Source organism: Gallus gallus, chromosome 4, assembly GCF_016699485.2.
Source record: "Gallus gallus isolate bGalGal1 chromosome 4, bGalGal1.mat.broiler.GRCg7b, whole genome shotgun sequence".
Classification (NCBI taxonomy): domain Eukaryota; kingdom Metazoa; phylum Chordata; class Aves; order Galliformes; family Phasianidae; genus Gallus; species Gallus gallus.
In genome coordinates, this window is record NC_052535.1 from 29,308,559 (window position 1) to 29,335,565 (window position 27,007).

A 27,007-nucleotide genomic window follows, 5' to 3' on the forward strand; every position below is an offset into this window, starting at 1 on the left:
AACTAAAAGCAGTAACACAAAGAAGGTAAGACTTCAGCGTCCAAAAGTGTGGCCTTATAAAAAGTTTAAGGTTTTAGTCGCCCTCCCTCTTAGCGCACTGGTTAGAACTTCCTTTTAATCAGCTATTCATGTTCCCCTCTACATACCTCGTCATCAGAGCTGATATAGCTTCCAGACATATTTTTTTCCAAGTATATTTTTGAGGTGGTTTGTTGCAGGAAATCTGAGATCCTCTGTACAAGAAAGTCTCGGTCTTTCAAGTTGGCAAACAGGAATGTCATTCTGTTTTTAGTGCTGATCGACAGCGGGCTGGGCAACACACTGGAGCTATCTGCCTTTTCCACTATTGTCACCTAGGGAGAAACAGTTAGCTGCACCTTAAGATCTTCATCAATCGAGCTGCTTGCTTTAAGAAACCATTTAAGTACAATAAACCCAATGGCCTTTTCTCTCTTGTATCATGGGCATCCCTCTACTGCAAAACAGGATACAGATTAAAAGACTCAGAAGCCTAAAGACAAAGACTGTCACTCCCCTACAGCTGGCTTTTGTACATTCTCCAGCAAAACTCCTTTTTTTTCCGCTCAATTTATTTTCCTCAGGCTTCATCTTACAAGAGGCAGCACAATACTATTTCTTCTGTGGGATACAGATCTACGAGCTTTCTGTAGGACCTCAAAATCCTTCTCCTGGTCCCCAGAACTAGCACAGGCTGAATCAGCAGAGAATTCTGCTTACTTTTTATTGCTAACATACACGAATAAGTCTTTTTTTTCCCCCTTCTCCTTGAAGAACACACCTATTAAGTTATAGCTACATACTGTGATAACAACTGTTATTTCAACTGCATTTTCACAATGCACAGAAACCTACAGCTAAGGCAAACTAACCCCATGCCCTTCCTTACAAATGAAAACATCTCTCTTCTGACGTGGCAGCTTGTTTGGCCTTCAGCTGTTAGTGAGCTTGTCACTAATCTAACTGAATTCCATTCTGTAAACAGTACTCATGCTACAACCCACTACAATCTACTGAGTACATGGCACAAGTTCCCTCAATTTTTACTAAACCATTTTTTCACCAAGAAATCTCAGGAATAAGTTGCACACTGTGGATGAATTCTGTAACAGCATTATTAATAGCCTTAGAAACAAATCAACCAACCTAGTCCGTGCAGCTCAGAAAACAATTTAAAGTATCTTATTTTTTTCTGACTTTAAACGACTTTGTAAATAATAAAATCTGTCTTACTGCCTTTGGCATAAAAGAGGGCACATTTCAGTTTATCACAACTTTTCTTTTGTCTCCTTACACTATTTTTTTCAAGTAGGGATCAAAGGTGAGACAGTGAGCAGTGCTATAATATTAATGTTTCTCTAGCTAAAAGGATAATGCTTTGCACAATACTTTCTTTAAAAATAGATCTAAAGGCTTCAATGCGCAGCTCAGATCCTAAATCACTTCTCCATCCTGCCAACTTCAGTTTATTTTTGTGAAATACAAATCTCCTATAGCTCTTCATTAACACGAAGGAAGCTAGAAAGTCTTCCTACATTATATTTCCACTCCACTTAAAAACTGCTTGAGCATAATCAGCACAAATGAATTTACAGAAGCACAGGTCAAACATCGTAGTAAGTAAGCTCTGCTACAATGACAGCTGAAAACCCACTTATGTATATTCTAGTAGACACAGGTACCTGAAGTGCTGATCTTGGAGACTATACGTACTGGGGCAGCAAATAGTGCAGTCAGCTACTGAAAAATCTTTTCCAATCACCATTTCTGAATCAATACTTTGCCATTGACTTCTGTGTCAAAACCACTCCAGGTCATCACAGAACAGCGGGTCTGAGGCAAAGCTTTAATTAAACAGAAAGCTTCCCTTTCAGTTGTTAAGAATACTGATTTATTATTCCAATGGTTGGCGCTACCACATGTCACTGTTCTTCTTGCTGGTGCTGAGACCCTACCTGTTCACAAAATAACATTTCTTTCTTCAACTATTTGTTAAAGCTTTCAGGCTGCTTTGAATCACGTACTGCTGAGGTTGTGGTTATCAAATCGGCCACCGAATACACTTTAGAAAAAGAGGCCCTGTTAAATGCAGACTTTGTTCCCTCCCTACCCAGTTACTCAGAGGACTGTTGCTCCCTCAGAACTCCGGACAAATAGCGCAACCGTAATCAAATGTGTCTTCTTAAATAAACAAGGTCGTTGCAACACACCATGGAGAAGAGGTACTTGAAGGTTTCCAGACAAATACAATTTGTTTTGGTTCTTCACATCAGCTAACTGGCCTTGTTTAGATAAGCTTTGCTAATATTCCCAAGACTACACATTTCTCCATCAACCCACAGAGCAAGTCAATTATATACAACCTCCCCAGTAAGATTTTTTTTTCCATGGCATCTAACTTGCATTATTTTTACTGAAAATCTACTTTAAGCAACTATCTTTAAAAAGAGCATTAAACACTTACAAATGCTTTCCAAGTACAGCAATAAATGATTTCAAATTTGTCCGTATTAAGAGATGAATGAATTCATTAGTTTTACAAATCTGTTTACATTTGACAGAAGCAGGTCTTACCTGACAGATTTTTTAATAGGAAGTCCTACTCATCTATCTAGGAATTCTTATCCCACTCTATGAGACACAAGAAGTGTACCACAGAAACATAAAACACAGTGCAAATTATGCAAGAGGATGGATTCCTGAAGGTCATGAAAACTGACAGGGAAAATTCCCAGTGAATTTTGGTAGTAGGAACTTAGTTCTAAGATACATATAGTTATTAAGTATTACACAGAACACATCAGAATAGTACGCTCACAGGAAATTAATGAGATGAAAAGAGGTTTTCTCCAACACTGGAAAAAAAAAAAGCTATGATACAATTTCCAGTACAATATTACTTGATTTCTTTGCCCCACTAATCCACAAGTATTTACCTCTCGAAGAGGGATAATAAGGCTGCACAAGTTCTCTTCCTTACTAGTAAAGCAGATGTAGTTTGTAGAAACAAACATCTGACCCAAAATATGCATTTTGTTGAATGGAGTCCACAAAGTACAGTCTGTGTGTCCATCTAGTTTCTCATCCTTTGGAAGTCGGAACAATGCACGGTACCTCTCACTCTTTGCTCTGGCATCAAGATCTCTACAGCAAACAAAGAACACACCATAAAAAACTGTTTCTTGTTCTAAGAAATATGTAATACTTTTTAATGTATATTTTATACAAGCTATTGTGCATTTCCTACAACATAACTCAGTTACTAACACAGAGCGTACAGCAAATAGCAGAAATAGTTTGCTTGTAAGGGATGTATAATCTTCATTGCTGGGAGACTCTAAGACTACATAAGAAAAAGAAACCTATTCCAAATGAGTTAGAAACAACGACCCTGACTTCTCAGAAGAAATGGACTAGGCCACCTTTTGGCACTTGGCTCTATTTTCTGCATATGTAGTGAATCCAGTGGACAGGAGGCAACAGCTGCAAGTTGTGACAAGGGTGGTTTGGATACTGGGTATAAGGAAAATTTTCCTCAGAGAAAAGGTGGTTAGGCATTGGAACAGATTGCCCAGGGAGGTAGTGGAGTCACCACCCCTGGAGGTACTTAAAAGATGAGGGGATGTGGTGCTTAGAGGTATGGTTCAGCAGTGGACTTGTAGCATTAGGAGGATAGTCAGACTCAACGATCTTAAAGGTCTTTTACAACCCAAATGATTCTATGATTATTATCTAAGAGACCACATAATATTATTCTAAAAATGTTACTCTGAGGATGATTAATACAATGGAGTCTGTAGGGCTATAGTCTTAATAATTTCAAGATTTAGTCCTGCTAACCCATTTGGTGCAGAACACTGAAAAATTACAGGTCTGTACTACAGAAGAAAGAGTAGACAAATTGAAGAGATAAAATACACGTCCGATGTCACAAAATAATGAGAAATATAAGGAAAGACTGATTACAGTTCTGTATGGTTCACTAACATGATCAGCATACAGCATCAGGAAGAAGCTCTAGATGGAATTCACCACACATCATAGTTTTAAAATTCCAGCTGTAGGATCAAGTATGAATGTCAGAAGTGTCTTCTTTAGGAGGTTTTACAACAGATTATCTAATGCAGCCTGTGTCAAGTGATACATAAAAGAGCTTCTGAACAAATGAAAACATGACTCAAATATTTCTCCTGTTTTGCATATTTGTATATTTTCCTGTTCCTGTTTCAACAGGAGACCAACTAATTAAATCTAAATAACTCCACATCAAAAAGAATGTGAAGAAGCAAATGACTAAGGGTCAGTGCTACTCACCGTTTCAGTGCAGACACTTTTTTGGGAGATTTCCTTTTCAGTTTGGGTAATGACCTGTCTTGTTCAAACCCTTCGTTGTCCAAAAGTTGTCGCATAGCTATGTTGGCAAGCTGTTCCATTAGTTTAAATGTCTCACTGATATTAAGGAATACTGAGAAGAAGTGTTCACTGGACCTGGTGCTCACTTTGATCATATCAGGGAAGAGCAGAGTAGCATTCTTCTCAAGTTGAGTGATATCAACCCAACGGATAACTAACTTTGCTGAACAGAAGCAAACAAAAATACACAGTCCAAAAAGGTTAGTATATTCAAAAGCATTCATCTTCCAGTTACTATAAAATGTATTCAGTTGAAATTTTCTTGCACCTTGAAAAGTTAGAAGGACAGCATAAATGACACAGCTGGTATAAACAAACTACATCACCTGACAAACAGTAGATAAAAGAGTTTAAATATCATTTATTTCTGTACTGAACGCCCACATGAAAGCACAACAAAGCTGGGCTAACATAATTCACGCTGTCACAGCACTTGCCCAGACTCTTGATGTTCTCTCTTCCTAGGAAAGCAAGGGAACGTATTTTGAACACGTCAGACAGGCTTCCCGCTACTCCTCAACAATTGAAGCAATTTAATAAACTGTATTTATCACTGGATTTTGAAACATCCTTAATTCAATCATAATACAGCATCCTACTTCACTTAAAAACAGATAAGTACTTGAGCAACTGGACAAGAATCATAAAACATTTCGTGCATTAAAAAAAAAAATAATCACTGCATTCAAGGATGATAGATTTAATACTGCCATTGTGCCGGTGCTTAGTCAGCCCCTCCTGACATGCAACCAAATAAGGCAACAAGTGCACAGTTAAGCACCATGGACAACCAAGGAACTGCTCCTTGCTTCTACTTCACTCAGCGTTGCTTTTGCATCCCAAATACGTCAGCACGCAAATAGTAACAAACTACAGAAGACTCCCTAACAATTCTGAGATGCACAAACCACCATTTCAATGTAAAACGTACCTTCCCGTCCCATTAGGAAAGAATAAAAGCAAAGGTGATTAATGCTGAGATACACCCAGCCCTGACGAGGAACCTTCCCCTTCCAGTAACTGCAAGAGTAGTAGTTCACTAATTTCTCTTCTTCTGGCATCCCAAACAGCTTGTGAAACTTCACTATGGCTTCCTTAAACTTTTCTGTATCATCATCCTCCTTGATGCCATTGATTTTGTTGTACTCAGCAATGATACCCTAGAAGGGAGTGAAAGAAGTACACAGTATATTAACAGCTACAGGTTAGCAGATATCCTTATTGCCATCACATTCAATGGTGAGGGCCACAAAAGTTAACTGTGAAAGCAATGAAGTATTTTACTTGTTTATTACTCTTCTATTCATTCCTTTACTTACATACTTTCTAACCTTATTCAAGGCTGTCTTTTTGATTACTTTGCTCCCTACCATGAATATATAGAAAGTAACCAAAAATCAACCACTCAGCTGCTTTGCCAGTATCCCATTTTAAATTTGCAAACCTATCTCAAACACATTACTACCACTACAAACTAGTAAAGGCATGTGTGATTTGTCAACTTGTTCCCTTCCACAAAACATGTGCTATGCACAAGCCAATAGAATTTCACTAGAAAATTTTCTTCCAAAGAGAAAGGAGGACAACTTCTATGATCTCTTAGCGCATCTTAAGCAAAATAAAGTAGGAGAAAAAAAAGAAATATTACATTTGATACCTCAAAGACTACATCAGTTTATGCTCTGTACTGAAGTTCTGCTCTATTTGTTTTCCCATCTCTCACATCATCTTTTCTTATTGCCTTTTAGGTTGTAGAAAGTAAAGATGCTTTGTGCCTTCAAATTGGTCAGTTTACATAGAAAGTACATTAAAGGACAGCAAAACATCATTCATTCTAACCTAAACCATCCTGTGGTTCTGTGATCTGTTGGACAAATATGTAATATTCTAAAAAGTCTAAAAAATTTTCTGAAAGTCCAGAAAGTACAACTACCCTAAAGGACAATGTTTCACAGAACAGATGACATCTAGAATAGTCTGTTTCCATGAGCATCTATAGCCCTCATATCTGATCCACTAGTAAAACTCATTCTAACAACAATGGAATTCTTAAGATAACGACTTACTACAGGAAATGCTAAGCCAGTGCTTAGAATACACAATAATTAAGTACAATAATTTTGCTTACAATCAGTATTTTAACAAAATACTTGTTCTTATTTAAGCACGGATGAAGCATTTTAAGAAGTGTATCTACTCTCTACCCTTTAAGGAGAGAAAGATGTATAGGTAAAACCGAAACCAAACTAACCGGTAACCTCCACCACCTACATACAATGTATGGGTCAACACTGGGGAATTTAACTACACAGAAAAGAGTAAGGAAATATTATACAATAAGCACGTGTAAAAAAAAAGCAGTTAAGTACCAAAAGAGAAGTTATACAGAAAACTGTCTCAGCTTAACACAGAAACAAAAGTTAAATTAATTTCAGAATCCTTAATGTTTGTAATGATTTGCACGTAATGTTTTTAATCACACTGCTGGAGTCATTTATGCTAATCGCAATTCTCTTCAATTTTACATAAGATGCTGTTCAGAATCTGGCTTTCTTTCAAAGACAGAGCAGCCTTGGGACTATTAGGTTGCATTTCTTTAGAATTCACAACAGTCTTCCTTTCACAGTCATATCTGACATCAACAACATTTACAATAATATACTTAACCACCTGTATTTTTCCTCTGACAAACGTATTTATGTCATTCTCATTTTCAAAGATTGATAGAGTTTGCAACAAATTCTGTTCAAGCCATTCCCAGTGTTCAGTGATTTCCTTCCTTGAGCAACCTGCATATATAAAAAATAATTTTAAAAAAATTTAATCACAAAATAACCAACATCTATGTTCTCTTAATCGCAAGGGGCTCAAATAAAACTTTCCATTAACTACAGATGTAATTTTTCAGCGTACAACGCATGCTGTTTCCTTGGAAGTTCCAAAACGCTCTCCCATAGGACTGCAATTTAAAAGTAAACAGGTAGCCCTCTTCAAGATGTACAAAGGGCTTACAACCATGAATTTTGTATTTTAACTACACTAAATGACACTGTGCTGCCCAGCATCACATTGAAGAGCTGGCCAAGAAATCACCTGCATCTAATGGGACCTGACATACAATTCTTAATTCCTCAACACTTTGTACAACCACAAATCATGAGTTAATGATAAAATTACAAGAGCAAATGACGAAAAGGACCCATTTTCTGTTATGTTTACTATGACGGCTCTTCCTCAAAAAAATAGCACTGAAAGTCCTCTAAGAAAGCCGTCTTATCACAGGTGAGAAGATTGTCAAAGGTGGTGTACTTTTCATGGTGAAAGAATAAACGAAACTTCAGTGACCCTTCAATTTTCTCTGCCAACCGAAAAGGGCCAAGTGAGATATCTTTCATACTGAGGAATCAACACACACATCATCTGTAATGCAGCACCAAACAAGAATGAGAAAGCTTTAATATGGATGCATAAGTCATGTTGCACAATAGTCTGCATACTTAAGCAAAGCTATTTCAGAACCACAAGTGATTGCCATCACTGCTTCTCCTTAAAACTTCTGGATGCAACCAGATCTTTCTGGAACTCAGAAGGTAGTCTGAAGATTAATTTATTTCTCGTTGGCTGTTGCATCACTGTAAGAAGTAATGACTAAATACAGGAAATACATATTTTAAACTAGACAGTCATCAGAACAACGGCTCATCTCTTGAAGAGCTGTGACAAGCAATGCAGACACTACCATGAATCCATCTATTCCCTGTTTGTAGTTCATTGGTTACTATTAATGTAGTTATGGTCAATATCCTCAACCTGTGATCTCCCATCTCATTGCCTTCATTGCTTTTTGTCTCCATTATCTTACAGTTTACTCTCCCAGACAGTGTCATCTACCAAAAACCATGCAAGCAGGCAAAAATCCAGACATTATGTGGAGCAATTCTAAGCCAAATTCTCCTCACAGTCAAGATTTCTTTTTCTTTGTTTTATTTACTTAAGATTAAAGAAACACGTTCACTGTGAGATTTTGAACTACTATTCTATTGACTTTGCTACTGCCGACTCTCTGCCTATCTTTGCACGTTATAAGCATTCATTACTTTACCACTGTTGGCCTTCTAGTTAAGTCAATGCCTGGAAATCTGAGGGAAGAAAAACAAACAACAAACCAACCTATTCAAAGTTGACCACTGCACTTTGGAATAGAGCCCTTCAAGATCAGTAGGAAATAAAGGGAAAACAGCTACAATATGTACTATATGCTACTAATCACTTCATCCCCTCCTCTAAATGGATACTCATTTTAAAGCATGCTCCATGGCTGAAGTTATGACTGACCAACAGCCCCGCAGACTGAGCTATTGATCCTCATCTTCAGGGAGGAAACTGATCAGTGTATTAAATGTAAGCCGGAATGGTAAGGGATCTGCAGATAACAGGAGTTGCAGGAAGGATGCATGGTGCATGGAGAGAGCAAGAGAACGAGCAATTGTCCTGCAGATGAGGTAGAGTAATAGCACAAACAACACGAGATCACCTCTGGGTATCAGGGTTAGGTTTCAAGCAGCTGGGTTCATTTGTCTGTAGGTAAGATACGAAGGCATAGAGGTAACAAGACTGAGTTCTGGTCTGAAAAGAAAATTAACAAGTCATGCCCAGTTTTATCACCCGAAGACTTAACTGTAATGCCTATTAGACAACTTGAACTGCTGCCATTTACAGAAGGCACTAGAAGAAAAGCTGTAATACCTCAGGGAGCCTGCAATTGTTCTTTCCAGAAACGGCAGGTTCTGGAAATGAACAGCAAAACTCTCAGTCTGTGCATATACATACATGCACTATAAAACTTGCAACACTTTGTTAACCAGAGCACACAGGCTTTTTTCAAAACCTTTTCCAAGGCATGTAACACAATTCCATTTATCCACGCTCGCTTTTTCTCTACACATGAAATACAGATTTAGAAGCCTGTACAGAAACAAAAAACCTACAGCAATGGTTCTACACCTGAAACATACACAAAGCCATAGTAAGGATGACTGATTTTACAGTTGGAGTAGGATCTTTAAAAAGCCTATTTTCAAAGAGCATGTATATGCATGTTTACATACACTTTTTCCCCTAAACTAAGCACTAGCAAATTCATGGCGGGGTGGGAAGAGCTATTAATGTATGCAAGGCTAATCAGGTACAAATTCTGGATTTCTACACCATTACAAAATTTATGTTTTAACTGTTCTTGCAAAGTTACCAAAAATATATTTCCAGTATAGTTCAACAGACAGAATTATAAAGCATGGCAGCCATAGAATCATCAAGGTTGGAAAAGACCACTGAGATCACCTAGTCCAACCATCAACCCATCACCACCATGCCCACTAACCATGTCCATCAGTGCCACATCTACATGTCTCTCGAGCACCTCCAGGAACAGTGACTCCACCAACTCCCTAAGCAGCCTGTTCCAGGACTCACCACTTTTTCTGATGAAGTTTTCCCTAATATCCAACCTGAACTTTTCCTGGCACAACTTAAAAGCCAATACATCCCATTCTCCTGCTAGTTTCCTGGGAAAAGAAGCCTTCTACTCTCCTGCCCTTCTCCTCACCTGTACATGTTCAACACACCATCACACTGGAGAAAATGCTGTTAAGAAATCCACTCTACAGAACTATAAAGCTTCAAATCTTATCAGTTAACATTCTCAGACAGCCAAGATCCATATAGCTAATACCAAAGCAAATTCATATCCACATAAAAAATGAATTATAAACCGTCCTTGTATCTATACATAACTTATATTTATTTCAGTTATTTCAGAACAAACAAAACCCCTAGGATTATTTTTTCCCCAGAGGAACCTCATACAGAAGGTCAAACGTCATATGGCATGAATGAAACAGGAAGCAATCACATTTGTTCCTATCATTCTGCACAGCTACTAGATGGAGATAGAGGTTATTGCTTTAGGGAAGGCATGGGAGGATAAGAGAAATCTGCAAAAATAAGAGACTACAAGCACCAAATAAACAGGATTCTACCTATAGGGAAGAAAGAGAGACAGCTATACAATATAGAACAAATCAGACTTGCATAGCTAAATGCAGCAAAATGCCTTAGTACCCTGTATAATGAAAACAGCCCTCGATCAGTTCAGAAAGAATCACTGCAGTTGTGAGTTCACAAAATAATTACAGTGCAGTGCCTTAGGGCACTGGACAGCTCATCTTTAAGGCTGCACAGATGTATGATTTGCTTTATAACATTTAACCTCCCTGCAAGGGCCACACTGTTCCCTTCAGGTGACAAGTCTGAGCTACTAAGCCAATCACCCAGCCTGATATTGTATGGTTAAAATTCAAGAAATAGTTAAAAAAAAAATGGGAACAGGTATATGCATTAACTACTTCGTTAGCAATTTCAGCTGGAGTTCAGATTCGGAGCTGGGACCGTACTATCTTCCCAGTTTCCATTTCAAGGGAAGCCAGGTGCCCAGTTTGGATAACTTTGGAGCCACAGCCCAGTTATTTCTTGTCCCACGTTTCATACACTCTCATCACTCAGGAACGCTGCCCTTTCAAAGTGCTAAAGGAGTAAGCCATGGGCATGGAGAAGAACACACAGGTCTAGGGACCCTTGACTGCTTGCCTGGGAATCAATTTGAGAGATGAAGAGCAGGAAGTAACATAAGCCTCTCTTCCCATTCCGGCCCTGGCCATTTCTGTCTTTACTCTGTCACTGTCAAATATAACACATACACACACAAACTGGCAAACAAGGTCACGATATTAGAAGCTCTGGAGCCCCTTAATTTAACTATTAGAAACAGTTCTAATTCTGACCCATTTATTTGTCCTACAACGACTGTATTCAGCAGTTAGTTATGTAGCAGAGTACCCAGGAAGAAAAAAAATCTACACGTCACTATACTTGTCCTTACCACAGGCAATAGTCCAATAGACCAAGGAGTCTGGTGCTTGATAGAGGATTCGATATGGTGCCACTCTGGCACTGGAGTCCAACACAACATCAAGAGTACCCACAAGGAGACCTAGGGAAAAGGAAATTCTCATAAATACACAGAGTTGAATCATCTGAGACTCCAAATGAGGGGGCTCCACATGCCCCCACCCCTCAATTCACCCTCCTGAACAAAAGGCAGACTTATGTACTCATTACTACATCTGTTTTCTCAAGTTATAATGAGGAAGAGTGACTCAACAGGGAAAAACATCCTCAGTTTCAACATGTCTTCAATTTTAAACATGCATCAATCCCAGGGTTAAGGCAGACAAACTGAAGCAGAGCATAAGGTAGCTGTTTCATGAAGCTATTAACAAGTTCAGGTCTTTTCTGTTTGAGATACTTCTGGAGCCCTAGAGGAAAGAACAAATAAACAACAGCAGAAAAGTAAAAACAACCCAGACAATACAACCTGTAAGAGTTTAACATTCAAATGTCAGCTAGGAAAAAAAAAAGACTTCCAGCAAAGACAATTATACTATTTAACTGTCTGATTCTTTAGCACAGAAAGGATCAAAATGCTTAACAGCCAAACTGTTTTTCAGCTAGAAGGATACTGCTGAAATACAAAGCCATACTGTTTTTCTACAGTAGCTCTGAAAATTCGTTGCTGTTGAGGGGCCATCAACAGCTGCACACCAAGAGATTTCAATAATTTTTGACTTCACTTTTACAACTTTCTAGATGGTATTTCACTGAGAAATTGCACACAAAACTAACCCCAACAAAATCCTCTTCTCACAAAACGCTCTATTTATTCTTAAAAAATGCCAAGGATTTTTCCTTTTTCATCTTCAAAATGAACTTTCATCTTCCCTGCAGAGATCTGGATTATTAATTCTCATGTTTAAGTCCTCAGCAAATCCATGTCTTAAGAACAGACGAGTTAACTTCCAAAGACCTGTTCTTTCCTCCAAGTATTTACTGGGGCAGAAATTATCAGGAATTATTCCTTTTTAACAGCTGAAATAAACTGCACGCACCAAAAGCCATTCAAAAAAACAACACTGTTAAAATCCCATTCTCATTTCAACTAGCTGTTTTCCTCACTTACTGTCACAGTTTTATGAGTTCCCCTTTCTGTACGGTCCTAACTGGTACAGAAGACTTCTTCCCAGCTGTTCCTCTTCCAGTTTAGCTTCATGCATTACAGAGATACAAAAGCACTACCCATTTTCTCTTCCTAACAGGCTTTTTAAATTAGAACTGCAACTGACATTTGGAAATAACCCACATATCAGTGATCTTGTATTCCCCCGTTTTATGCATTACACTGGTGTAGAGAAAGAAGTCTTACACACAAATCTTTACAGGCCACATAAAATATAACATCTTCCTGCTTGATGCATTAATGCTCACCACTTTTTAATCCAAGAATTCTGAAATATATGAGAAAAAAAGCCTACACATGCTATCTATTGTTCCCAAGTAATGCTGGAAAGTTGCGTATTGGTTACAGAATACAAACAGAAAATACTAATCTAATCTATCTCAGTTTTCATTATCAAGCTACTTCTTGTTCTTACTACTGCCCATTTAGTTGTAGGTATTTCATCTCTCCTGTCTCTTGATTACTGGTATACACTGACAGGACACCTCTAATCAATATTACACCACCTTTCCTAGATGCATCTTAGAATCACAGAATGGCCTGGGTTGAAAAGGACCATAACGATCATGGAGTTTCAACCCCTCTGCTATGTGCAGGGTCACCAACCACCAGACCAGGCTGCCCAGAGCCACATCCAGCCTGGCCTTCAATGCCTCCAGGGATGGGACATCCACAACCTCCTTGGGCAACCCGTTCCAGTGTGTCACCACCCATCTTGACTCTTTTCAAACTCAGTAGACTGAAGTAGATGAAAATATACTTCCAGTATCTTGTTGGTTTTTTTTTCTGTTACATATACTCTCCACTCAACTGTTACTGAAACAGTACAGCTCTGACTCAGGAAAAAAAAGAGCCCCACACAGGTACATACCTAACTTTCAACCATAAAGATCCTCAAATGCTTTAAGCACTTCTTCACTGAAGCACAGACCAAGCCAGACACTACACTGAATTATCTGGGTTTGCTGCAAACATGTACAAGGGTTAATGTCAAAGATTATTCTTGTTTTGCAGCTTAACATGTCATCTGACAGTACCTAACACACAAGAGGTGTGAGGGAGGCAGTATCTACATGAAGTTGTAGGCTGGTCCAATGTAACCTTCTCTGAGGAGCAGATACACTGTTAAGTCTCCATAATCTTTAAAAATATGCTTGTTTCTTTTGTTGTGTCATAATCCCAACATGTGGGTGGTCCTACCCACCAATTCTGCCACTAGTTCTAGGATGGTGCTGCAGCCAGAAAAAAAATGGGATACTCAGCTAAGGTTACAGAGCTAGAACAAACCTACTGACTTGGGCAGCAATACCAACGTAAGCAAAGCTTCCCACCCCATCTCCTTCTTCCTCATATACTGGAGACGGGGAATGACAGGCACAACCCCAGCTTCAAACAACAGGGACAACAACGTAAGGTAGAGCTATGTTTTCAAGCAAGGTGGGGAGAGATAAGGAAGAGTTGCCCAGTCTCTTTTCAGCAATCAGGTTGTAGAAACATCCCTTTAAGTGTACTTCAGGAAGAAATGCATTGAACTCCAGAAGATCCCACAGAAAATTCTAAGTCTAGCAAAGTCCAGTTTACCAAGTGTTGTAACAGAGTTTATCTCATATAATGAAATAACTGTTTTGATGGATGATACACAGATACTTAGAATATACTTTACACATTCTTATACATTAAAGCAAATCAACATTTACACGGAAAAATTGTTGTTTGATTGGTCCTTGAACAGCCAGTGAATTATACATACAACAATCACACAACTATGCCGACTGCAGATTTTTCACCCATTATTTCATCGGGTTTCTGACTACAGCAGAACAAGGGAAGAAATTTCCAATGTAAGACTATTAAATCTGGAAGCCCTTGTTCAAGTGAGCCTTTTTATCAGTAAAGATGTAATGCACGTGTTAAAAGTTTGTGGGATTAGCATCTGACTAACACATGACAGCCCTAATCCTGAAGGCAGTCAAGCACGAGTAACCTTATATTGTGCAAAAGTCCCAGCACAAATGCTACACATATAGAGTAACTATACCTACGTAAGGGGAGCAGAAAGGGAAAGGTGCAGCATAATGCCTAGGCAAATGCTCTACCTCATGCTACCAGAAGGATATACAACGTATGAGAGGGAGTGCCAGGTAAGATTAGTACTTACAGTGCTGGTATCCATACACCAGCAATGACTTTTTCAGGTGTTTTTCACTAGGAGGATTTACAACCACAGACAACCTGGCTTTGTCCATAATACGGACTCCCTCGAAGCAAACAATGTCCACCTGACACTTTCAGCTTTAGACTTTGCAGTCCTCAAATCATAGGTGCTCTCAGTACATACCAATGATCTGCAACACCTCCATTCTTCCGTACCATGGGGAAATCGCACCAAGCCTTGCCTACAGCTGGAATGAGGTCACTGCAGTTGCTGCAACTGCTGTGCCTGATACTGACGCCCAGGAACACCCTCCTCTCCTCCTGTTTGCCAGATGACAAGCACGTGCTGATTGCCTGGTTCCAGAGAACTGAATCCTGCCATGCCACCAGCACTGCTACATCCTTCTCCCAGCTCTAGTACTGGCCACGACCACTGTAGAAAACCCAAGAATCCAGCAGACACCAAAATACTTAAAAAGGAAGTAGTCAGTAGCTCTTGGAACTTGAGCAGAGACAGAGGAGTGAACACAAGGCAGAAGAACTATGCAGGCCCCAGCACTATGTACGTGTGCAGTACAGAAGAGCAGCAAATGTTTCTCACTTACTCCACTCCCCCCCCTTTTTTTTCCTCTATTCCTTTAGCAACTAACCTTCAGTGGCTCAGCCAGAGGCGGGGACAGCAGAAACCAACCCACATTTGATTCCATGTGGTTTTACACTCTGTGTACTGCCCTCACTGAGACTGTCAGAGATGTTCCATTTATCACCTTTCCTGTCTTTTTTACTGTGCTAATAACACCCATCACATAGCCTAAGAAAACATCATTATCATTACAGAACGTATTAGACAAATTGCTTCCAGGAGAAGACTGCTGACAAATCATTACTAATATAAACAACAGCCTGGCAGTCTCACAAGACATCTTCTGGTAAAGAAACAGTCCTTTAAATGCCCAAAGAAACAGCATGCATTCATCTTTTCAGCACCTAGAGCAAAATCAGAAGTTTTCATGCCTAACAGGAGACACACTCATGAGCTACCACTCAAATACTCACATGGAAGTCAGCAGCCTACCTGTATACAAGCTCAACACTACTAACAAATAGGAAAGCTTGCAAAGTCACACGCGTAATTAGAAAGAATTTTTCAAAAGAGGCATAACAACATTTCAACAGTGAATGAACGAAGTACAGCTCAAATGATTCTCCATCCTTAGAGCATGCTGATGACCCCTTCTTCTCTTTCCACTGACAGAAGGTGGACATGAAAATAAGCTCTGACCATAAAAGACCTGTTTGGTTTGCACACATTCTCACCCTGAGCGTTCAGTTTTATACTGATTTAATAGACAACAAATAAAATCTTTCTGAAGTTTAAATATTACTCTCTGGACTGTAAGAATAGTAACCCATAACAGTGCATAGATAAGGTCTGCAATACAAACTATTGTTTTTCCTAGACGCTATACTGAATCATTTATTTTCCATCTTTTGAAGGCAGTCCATGTGTTTATGTAATTAGCTCACTCATTTGTTATTACAGGAAGAGGTCATCCGATTACTTGCCTGAGAAACCTCCACCTAGAGCAACAACCTGAACTCCATGGCTAATACTACCGACCTTCTCATTGATATGAGGCAGCTATATTAGGTTTTATTTCATGAGACACACTAAATGAATGGTAAATATTATTAATTATTTAGAAGTAACTATGAAGTTAAGCTTCTCATCCTAGAAATAAGAGGATACTTTTTTCAAGAGCATGAAGAAAGTATTTTCATTGTGAACATCACCCTTGGAACTTTACAGAGGGTTTCATACTATACGTGTCCATTCATGCAAACTAAAGCAAAATAAAACCTAAATACTTGATAACTGTCTTCTCACGTGGGTTATACAGCAAAGGCTCATTTCCTCTGAAATCAATGCCTTAGACCTGTTTTCCTCAATGCCTGCCTTTGTTGCTGTTTTGTTCTAAGATGGATTTACTTGCCACAGTTTCCTTCACACAAAAATGTTTAAACACCAGTCAAACTGACGCTGATGAAGTTCTGTCACTGATGACATTCAGTAAGACAAAGAGCAGAAACAGTACACACTTTTGTCTTCAAGATGATGAATACAGCTGAGAGTCAAGATTGAAAACGCAATCTTCTAGTGTGATGATCTAGCTTGACTACTGTAGGACAAAAGTGTAACAAAGGGTAAAACTTTCATCCTCCTTCGAAGCTAACAAGTATGACTGAAACAGATAATCTTATAGATATCTTAATTTAAAAGTGATCAGCATCTAGGTATCTACTATGGTACTCGTTCAAGTGGTCCAAACAAGTGATGACCAGCCCTGTAAAAAAAAATCTGTACCTTGCCTTCTAATCTATATCTGACCAGAGATACTTCCAGCTTTCACAACTTTCTGTAACTTTGGCTGATAAGCTGAAGCTCCCCAAATCATCCTAAGATACAACCACGTTTGTCAGCGTTATCCACTAAGCACCACTTAAAATATTTTTGCATTGTAAAAATCTGCTGCTTTTCTCCTCTGAGACAAAAACCAAAACACTCATTACAATCTAGATCATTACACGTAAATATAGATGAATATACATGAATATACATGCAGCCGAAAAAAATATATTGCTTTTTCTTTCCATGGAGGCTAAGTTTACAGACTGTACAATAACTCACGCATAATATATCCAAATGAGTAAGTTCCCCAAAACAGACCTACCAGATTTTGACTGAAACAGAGGTGGCACTTCACTAAGCAAAGAAATTACACGGCAGAGAAAATCCCAACAACTAGCTATTGAAATACTGGAAAACACAAAGGGAAAGCACAAGACAAGGCCGTGAGGAGAGAACCCAACTCATCTCAAGAACTCAATTGCCAAAATTAAGGCTGCTGATGCAGTAGGAATCCACAGACCTTCATCTTGGAACTCTGGACCAATTCCAGAAAAAAAAAGGAAAGAAAAAGTAATTGCAAGCCAGGTCTAGAAAGTATTTATAATCTTTACGTTTGGAAAGGAAAATAAAGATACTGAAGATTTTGAAGTTGTCCTGCAGAACCAGAGCCCACCTCAGCAACAGCTCTGAAGGCAAAATGCAAGTGTATACTATTGAACATCAACATTAATCAGACATCAGAAGTACGCTAAGTAATCAGAGCGCAAAAAAATTTCAATTTGATGCTTAAAGGATTTACACCAGCATTCCATATCAGTAGACTTCAGGACCGATAATAGGTCCGGAAAACAGTCTTGAATTTATTTGTCAAGCAAAAACATTTGGTCAGAAGGCAAAAATGGCAAGTGAAAGTTCGGCGCAGAGACCTTTGTGGCTCACGTCAAGTGTTAAAGATGAAGTAATGTCAGGGAAAGCCTTTGGCCAATAAGCCTACTGGTACAGAAACCTGAGCTACACTACACCAAGCAACGTTAAGGATTTTCATCTCAGGCGCTGCAGCTTTGCAAAGAGTGCCTTGTCTGTAAGAACCAGAGATTAACAGAAGCACTAGACAGAAAACAACACGCCTTCCAATAAAGCACCTGTGAAAGCATCTGGGATTGAGTAGAAAGACTAGTGAGTCAATCCAGAGAACTAAAAGAAGTTCAACTCTTTGGCATCCGGATCTCTTCAAGTGGAAGTCTGCTACTGAAGAGTCAAACAAAGAACAGATCCCATCAAGAAATCTAAGCGGTGGCAGAGCACACTCCATGCAACACTATATTACAGAGCCAAATGGAAGACTTTCCACTCCACGAACCAAAACAGGCATGAAAAGCTAAGAGACAAGTTAACCAGACAAGTAATTATACTAATTGCCTGAATTTTGATAACCACTATATTTCAAGCATTAGAAAGCACAGTTTTCTACTGAAATGCAACAAGTCTGACATACAAAAGTCTAACTGCTTGAGCTAATGAGGACAGAAAGCAACAAGTCTGTTAAAGCACGCACCACCTTCTTAATCAGGTCAAAAACTTATCTCAGGCATAAAAAGGTTTTTAAGTAATTTCTTCCTCAATCCTCTGACTTGAGAGCAAGATGGAATTCTTCTCCCAATTTGAGCTGCTAATTGCGATGCCCAAGAAGGCTGCACAAAAGCACTGTTAGGACAGTGTCACAGTCTTAAAAATATTAGATTTAACAGTATGGCCTTGCATTAGTCAGCTGAGCTCAGAACTTCTCCTTCCTGACATTCCAATGCCAAAAATGTACGATAATCCCTTTTGCAAAAATAGCTGGTGAGAATGACAGTACTTCATCAATTTCTTTTACAGCCAGAAATCAGCAAATTTCCATCTGCTCTCTTCTGCTTAAGCATTTGAATCATCTTTGGCAACATCTCACAGACTCACAAACTTGCACTGAATCTCTCACACACGCACTGTCCCAGCTGTAAGCAGAAATGCCATATCTGCAAAATAATTCTTTCCTAAAAACAGTTCTTGCAAAGTAAGAACAGGGATTCATTTGCCTTGGGATTCAAAGGGATCTTAAAATAACAACATTTTAAAGGAAATGAATTAGAATTTCATGCCTGCTTCATACAGAAATGTACATATGCAAAAGGAACACAGCAATTACGTAAAACCTACCACGCTCTGTAAATTGTGAATACACTGCTTTACTGTCAACTGTTAGTCTCACTAATTCCTTGCAATGTTGTCTCCAAATAAAAGCCTTTGGCAAGCTTTACCTCATTATAACTGAAAGCAGATAGAGGGATTTTTGACCTACGTGACGCATCAGAACGCAACATATAAAGTTCATGACCTGTTCAAGATCCTCACATCCATCTAAGTAATATGGTCATGAAGCACACAGTGCCCAAATGATGTGAGAGGTCCATGTTCACATTCTCTCCAGCTGCCTCTGCATCAGGTGGCATGAGCTGTCCTATTACACACCGGATCCTCCGAGAAGGAAGTATTTCACACAGGCCAAACTACCAGCCCGAGCAGGGCAGGTAGCTGACAAACAGGAAATAGAGTACTTATGAAGAAGAGAGGGTTAAAAACAACGGGAATCTTTTGAGAAATGACTTTTTCCCCTGATGGCAAACAAAAGGAAGATGAAACTCTTGGGTGAAGGTCACGCAGACGCAACATACAGGCCTATGTGCAACTATCAAACACTTCTACAGAAGGAAAGTACATGTTTTTGGTCTAGTCCTTGGAAGAATTATGCAGTGATGCAAGATGAGGCAAGTTTGCAAGACAGCAATGACAAAAACAATTTAAAATAGAAATTGGGTGTCTTTCCCATTTTTCTTTCATTAAAAATGGAAAAGCCTAAATAGCCCTTCAGGAAAGGCATACTTACAAAGGAAAAATGCAGTGAAGTAACTGGTTCTGACAAAATCACAGTCATTTAGAAGCGTCCGGGACCTAAATTAGTCCAAAATGGCTTCACACAGCTTAGTAGAAAAGCCGTAGATCTTAAGCAAAGCATTCGTCAGACACATTTTGTTAGTAGAGATGACTTCTAGGGATTCACTAATTAGACACTGTCCTAATACAAACAAGATGATTGTTATGCTTCTAACAGGTTACAATTCAGCACTAAACTAAGTGTAGAAAAAGTCTCTAATGTCCAAATGGATAATGAAATTAGGCTCTCTCCTTTCTGCTAAGCTGTATAAACTGAGGCCAAGAGGAGACAATCACTACAGATGGGGCTGAGATTTCAGCCCTTCTGGAAGTTCCTGATACTGCCTTTCCAGCAAAGGATTGCTGCGCTCCGAGTAGATCCAAGAGAACAGGTAATGTGAGTACTGCTCCTTCTCAACATAAAGTCACAAGAATTACTTTCACTTGCTCCTAATGCTGTATAAACTACTTGCTTCTCAGATGAAGCGGGTCTAAAGACATGAAAGATCCTTTCATTTGGACTTTGCTCTGGTGATTGTAACATCCTTTTACTGGAGGGTGACAAGTAAATGATGGAAGACAGATACACAGAGACCCTAGCGTTCACTTTGAGGGTGACTGCCAGCCTTTAGGCACATTTCCAGTCACAGCATCCAAGCACAGGGCCGTCTGGAGAAGTCTGTACCCAACCTTCCCAAGCCACCACTCATGGGAAAGCACTCTACCTCTTGTCACCTACACCGACACAATGGCACTGCAGTACAGCCTCAGCTTACGTTCTGCAAAGTCTGAAACATCAACAGATAGAAAGAAGAGCATTACACTTAGCCTGGCTCAGACTGGTTAGTTTCACAGAAAAACGACATTTGAAGGGAGTGCCAGAAAATCAATGCTTCTCATTGCTGAACCATGGTTTAAGTTACACACCAAAGCCATCTCATGTCGCTGAGCCCATATTCCCAACAACTAGAAAATCAATGATCATTCTAAGGTTTAAGACAAATGACTTGAAGAGTCAATAATGAGGGAGGACAAATCAGCAGAACTTAGATTACAAGGAAAGAAAGGGTGACAACTGAACTTACACCCCCTTTTAAATACATAAATTTCAATGACTCTCAGCCCCAGTGAGATCTTACATTCCATGTTTCCAGTCAGCTTCAAGCATAAGTGATCTGGCTTTCGTCAGAGCAATTGTACCAAGTTTTACACAGCAGAAGGCAGGTGTCTTTTTAGGGTGTTATCTGAGCAAACTGCAGTGCTGCATCAGTACAGAAAAGAAAATTGAGGGGGAAAAGAATCAAAAGCTCCTTTTTTCCTATTTCTCTAACATAGACCTAATAACCTCCAAACTTTGTCACTATGGGAAGTTCTGTAGTTTCTCTAATGTTATCCTAAACGTTATCATTATTAGAAACCATATACTCTGTTAATTGTTTCAGACATTTTCTTTACTCTTGGGATTGGTTAGGTCCCTCAGCACTTGGCTTTTAGCCAGTCTCTCCTGTGAAGAGCAAGCTTCTGGTTTTCTTCGCCTGTATTGGTCCTCAACAGGCCATCCACAGCTGTTAGCACAACCAGCAAAGAATTCCAGTATTGATAGTTCCAACGGAAACAACTCATCACAGGTTCCACTTCCTACTGTGCCTACCAAGCTGGGAGCAGTCTGGATGCTCCACACCCCTTTCTTTCTTCCTCGCTCACGTGCCCACCACTGCATGACAAACCCATGCTCTAAAATGGTGAGGTCAGACATGCTGAGTACTAAGAGGAAAAAAAAAAATGCAGCAACAGAGATAGAACCGTTTCTACAGCCTGATCTCCTAAATGTTGTTGCCTTATCTGAGCTTCACAAAACAAGGATTTATGAATCCTACTCTCACCCACAGGACAACATCTTCCAAAGCGATCTCTCCGTTCGTAGAGTGGTATCACCAATTGCACTACGGCACATACAGCTGCACGGAGGCCCAGATATACACTCTACCAATAAGAGGAAAACACAAAATTCTCAAAACGTTTCTCCAATAAATGATTAAATGTTTGGAAGGTTGCCTGGGTTTCTCACGTGATCTTTAATTCAAAGTTAAGAGAGGTACAAGAATGCCTACTCAAATCACTCAGGTAGAGGGAGGAGTCCCTTGGAGGCCAGGGGGTAATCCGTGAGAGCCCACAAAGAATTCCTCAGGAAAAACAGCGGGGTCGTGAACTTCTGAAGCGAGAAATATTCTACATGGATTTGTCAGCACTGGGGATTTTCCTGTAACTTTAGAGACCAAAAACCAACAGAACAAAGACAGCAAGAAAACAACAACAGACATCTACAGCTGATGTGAAACATCTGCTCGTTGCTTTCTCTGCCAGGATGAGGTGGGCTTTGCTAACCTCCAGTGCTAAGATCTCAACACGCAGCAACACTTCACTGTGGTGTGTTTAGGTGAGACTGCAAATTGTTTGCGAGTCCACAGAGCACCCAGGGGATGAAGGAACACTTAATCTTCTAGTAGGCAAACACAGGACCTTGAATGCAGCCCGTGTGTTTATTTTGCTTAGCCTGAGGAACAAGAGTCAGTGTGAGCAGGTATGGGAAAGGCCACCGTGCCTGCAGAGAGCACGCGTGCAGTCTTGTGCCAGATGAAGGGGGAGCGGCGGTAACGTCATCGGGCTGCTTACCTCCAGTTCTACTTAATCATATGCATGTTACCTAAAATTAATGGAAGGTTCTGACAGACGTGTACACATGGTACTGTAGAGGCCAACGCACGCAAGGCTACAGCTGCACTGCTGACAGCGGCTGAAAACGAAGCATTCGGGGGACAGACTCCACAAGGACATCCCGGGGAAGACGGAGAAGCCAAAACAAACCTGTTCCGATCGCATACGGCTGTGAATTACAGCCTGCTCTTATTTCCAGCAGCACTCCCTGGAGGCTCAAACCTCCAATCTTACGAGAAGCCCCGCAGGTCACACCCTCTCGTGGGGAGACATCGCTGACCACCCGCACAAAGCCTCAGCTTTCCCCGTGTAAATCCTAAGAGGAGCCTGCGCGTTCCACGCAAAGCGCTTCAACGCCAAGGAAGCGCCCGACGACCCGCAGCGCCGCAGCGGCCGCAGCCCTCGGCCGGCGAACAGGGGCAGCTCCAACCCGCCCCGCAGCGCCCTTACCGGCCAGGCCCCCGCCGCCTCCATCGCCGCCGTGCCCCTTCCTCCGCTGCAGGATGAAGTAGGGGTTGGCCCGCTCCGTCACCCACAGCGCGTTGGCCAGCAGCACCTCCTCGGGGTTCACCCACATGCTCCCGGCGCGGACAAAGGGCGGCCGCCCTGCCGCCCGCCTGCGGGGCGCGGGGACTCACGCACGCAGCGGCCGCCTCAGACGCCACCATGCCCGGCCGCGGCCCACGGCACGGCCGGAGGGCGGAGGGGCGGCAGCCGCATGCCCTCGGCGCTCCAGCCGCCTACCCGCGCGGCGCCGGGCGCGGAGGAGCGGCCACGGGCGGCGGCGCCCCCAGCAGCAACAGCAGCAGCAGCCGCAGCGCCGAAAACGCCGGTGACATCAGCGGCGCCCGGCCCGGCCGCGCGCCCGCACCGCGTGCTGGAGCGCGCGCCCCGCACCTGCGCGCCCCGTGCGGGAGGCCGCCGCGCGCCGGGGAGAGGGGCGGGGCGGAATGGGGCGGGACTGCTGCACCGGCGCGAGCCGCCCGCAGGGGGCGGGGCGGCAACCGGCTGCGTTGGGCAGCCCGCCTCAGTCAGCTGAGGGCGCGCACAAGCACTCGTATACGTACATATACATATTTATGTCTTAAATGTATGAAAAAAAAAATAGAAAAACCACTCAAGGAATGAGTGCCGTGAGATTTAAAACTTCAACGCGGGCCGTTCCGTTTGGAAGAACGGATGAAAGAAGGGGTTAGATGAGGAGCAGATACCAATGCCAACCAGCATGGTACCTCTTAGAATGCTGGAGCTTCAGGGGGCAAAAATCAACTCTTGGAATGTCATCGGGCTAAGAGACAATGTTACTAACCAAGTAGGAAAAGGAAGAAATAAAGCCCTGGTCTTACCATTTATTCCCTCCCAAAACTCTTTTTTAGGTGCAGCTAACTGGCATTTGCTAGCAGGGCAGGACGGCCATTTGGCTGGCAAGGACCAAAGATATAATAACATCACGTCAACACTTAGTGTAATAATAAATGCATGCACTGCTCAGCCTGGAGCAGTAGCCATGAAGCTCCCACACAAGGGCTTGCCTAAGTATGGGAAAGCACCTAGCCGTCATTAGCTGGGGGCAGCCAGCAGGGAGAGGGAGGTGGTTGTCCCCCTCCGCTCAGCTCTTGTGAGGCTCCATCTGCAGTACTGCATCCAGGCCTGGGGCCCACAGCACAGGAAGGATGCAGAGCTCTTGGAATGGGTCCAGAGGAGGGCCACTAAGATGGTCAGAGGGCTGCAGCACCTCTGCTATGAAGAAAGGTTGAGGGAACTAGGATTGTTGAGCTTGGAGAAGAGAAGGCTCCAGGGAGACCTCATTACAGCCTTCCAATATTTGAAAGGAGGATATAAACAGGAGGGGGAATGGCTGTTTATGAGGGTGGATAGTGATAGGACAAGGGGGAATGGTTTTAAACTGAGACAGGGGAGGTTTAGGTTAGATACGAGGAGGAAGTTTTTCACACAGAGGGTGGTGACGCACTGGAACAGGTTGCCCAAGGAGGCTGTGGATGCCCCATCCCTGGAGGCATTGAAGGCCAGGCTGGATGTGGCTCTGGGCAGCCTGGTCTGGTGGTTGGCGACCCTGCACATAGCAGGGGGGTTGAAACTCCATCATCATTGTGGTCCTTTTCAACCCAGGCCATTCTATGATTCTATGATATGATTCTGTGATCTGGAAGCTTACAGCTTAGAGTGCCTTAAATGAGCATCTTATTTGTACGTGGAGAGAGCAGGCGTTGAGCTTTTTGTGCTAAGTATCTGGTTTATAAATGGTACTGAAGGTTTGAAAGACCATAGGATGCTGCATTTGGTTTGATGGGGAATGAAACAAAGAGTAGAAAAGAAATATCTGAAGTTTCTAAGTGTGTAGTTAACTCAATGGCCACAACTCAGTGTTTCCATGCCCCTAACACCTTTTAGTGAAGAAACAAGAAGCACTCAGAAATAATGATGTCACTTTTACTGTGCTCCTGCATGGACATATTACAGGCACTGCTACAGATGAGCAAACTGAATCATAAAAAGCAATTCTTGCTTCAAGTCACCCAGCAAATCTGCTGCCATTTTTCCACCGAAGGTACTCAAATCACAGCACCCACTGCCTGCAGTTTTCCCACTTCCCAGCTCTAACCACAGCATCCTTCACAATCAGAACCGTGGTCGGTCACTCTCAAGGCCTTTTTCACTCCACAATAATTCCATAATACTTTCTGAAGTAGCCAACCATCATTTGAATGTAACTGACACTCTTTACCTTACATTTGGTTTATGGACCTGTGATACCAACCAAGAACAGCCCTTTCGAATACACCTTAGAGGGTTGCACACAGTTGAGCTAATGTTTAACGTAAGAGGAAAACAACCAAACATTTGGCAGCAGTTGGTATGAAAAGCAGCTGCCCTGAAAAAGGCACTATCATCACATTTCAGTGGGATGCTAGAAAAAAATGGGAGGTATACAGCGTGACGACAGCACAGTTTGCTGCATTCTCTCAGGTTCATGGATCCAAATTCACCCTGAGCCTTCCTGTTAGCACCTTTAGGAGCAGTCAGACAGATCAGGAGTCACTGAACCAGTTCAGCAAGAAGCTCTATTGGCACTGATTCTTCAGCATGATAGGAGTGAGAAAAAAGAACCACCGGGAAGGAATTATGTTTATTCTGAAGATTTAGATGGTATAATTGCATGCACTTGCAATTACTTTTTTGCTCCTGGTGGAGATGATGGATTTCCTGAGAGACAGTGTAAGTTTTGTTGGACAACAGAGAAACTGCTGGACTTAATTTTGCTTTAAGAGTGTCAGTGATTACTTACCACAGGCCTCTTCATGAGCTATTTATGCTAGGCACCTGAATCAAAATGCTTTCTTCTTTGTCATAGGACTTAGTTAACTTTGCTCAGTCATGAACTGGTTAGGTCTGTTTATCCCTCATTCAAAGCAAGCTTTACCTTCCAGTTACATTCCTTGCTTTTCTATATACTTCATTATCTCAGTTATGCTAAAATAGAGTGCATATTTGATTTGAACTTATTTAGAGGATAAACTTTCTATTCAAAATAGCGACTGAGCCTGAATCATATCTGTGGAAAGCCAGGAAAAAGCTGAGGTACTGATCTATTCGTGTACTCATTTGTGTACTGAACACTTTGCAGAGTTAATTTAATTCGTACTTAGCTTGCAACTTTCATTAGTCTGAGTTCTTCAGCAACAGTTGTGGTTGCTAAAGGCAGAAACCTGAAAAATGACTCCAAGATCTCAAAAGCCTTCTGGTGTAGGGAGACATCAGGAAGCAAAATACAAAAATTGAGCTCCTGGTTTAGTTTGCAAACTGAGTCAACACGTAAGAGTCATAGTGCTGTATTATAATTGCCATGCCTCTTACTCCTTAGCAAAAATAGTTGAATAATTACTACTTCAAATTTCTTCAGTTATTGTTCAGTGTGTGCACTGTTGCTTGATTTTGCCTATTTTATTTTTGCTTGTTGAATCTAGCTTTGTGTGCCCAGATGCTTAATAATCCATCAGGTGGCAGCTGCTATCTGAACTGGTACTTACAGATTTCAGTGACATGTTCTTAATGGAACTAGATGATTCCTGAAATGATAACCAAACTGGTTAATCTGATATCTAAATGAGGAGTAATGAATAGCTTACCAGTTTTTTGCCTGCTTATTGAAAATAACAGACTATACTGAGATAAGA

General features: G+C 41.1%; 1 protein-coding gene across 4 annotated transcripts in view; it reads right to left on the reverse strand.

Moving 5' to 3' along the window:
• TBC1D9 (TBC1 domain family member 9) overlaps positions 1-23,763 on the reverse strand; it is a 43,758-nt gene extending 19,995 nt beyond the window's left edge. For 2 of the 4 annotated variants that reach the window (XM_015276687.4, XM_004940948.5), the window contains exons 1-7: positions 23,262-23,763; positions 11,369-11,479; positions 7,102-7,220; positions 5,363-5,591; positions 4,333-4,594; positions 2,955-3,162; positions 147-353 (exon numbers count right to left, since the gene is read on the reverse strand). In XM_015276687.4, coding sequence (XP_015132173.1) covers positions 147-353; positions 2,955-3,162; positions 4,333-4,594; positions 5,363-5,591; positions 7,102-7,220; positions 11,369-11,479; positions 23,262-23,388 — 1,263 coding nt within the window. In that variant the 5' untranslated portion in view covers positions 23,389-23,763. Of the gene's footprint in view, positions 1-146; positions 354-2,954; positions 3,163-4,332; positions 4,595-5,362; positions 5,592-7,101; positions 7,221-11,368; positions 11,480-13,433; positions 14,572-23,261 lie in introns of those variants that run through there. The other 2 variants (XM_046940474.1, XM_015276688.4) reach the window with 2 other exon arrangements.
• Positions 23,764-27,007: the final 3,244 nt, after the last annotated feature.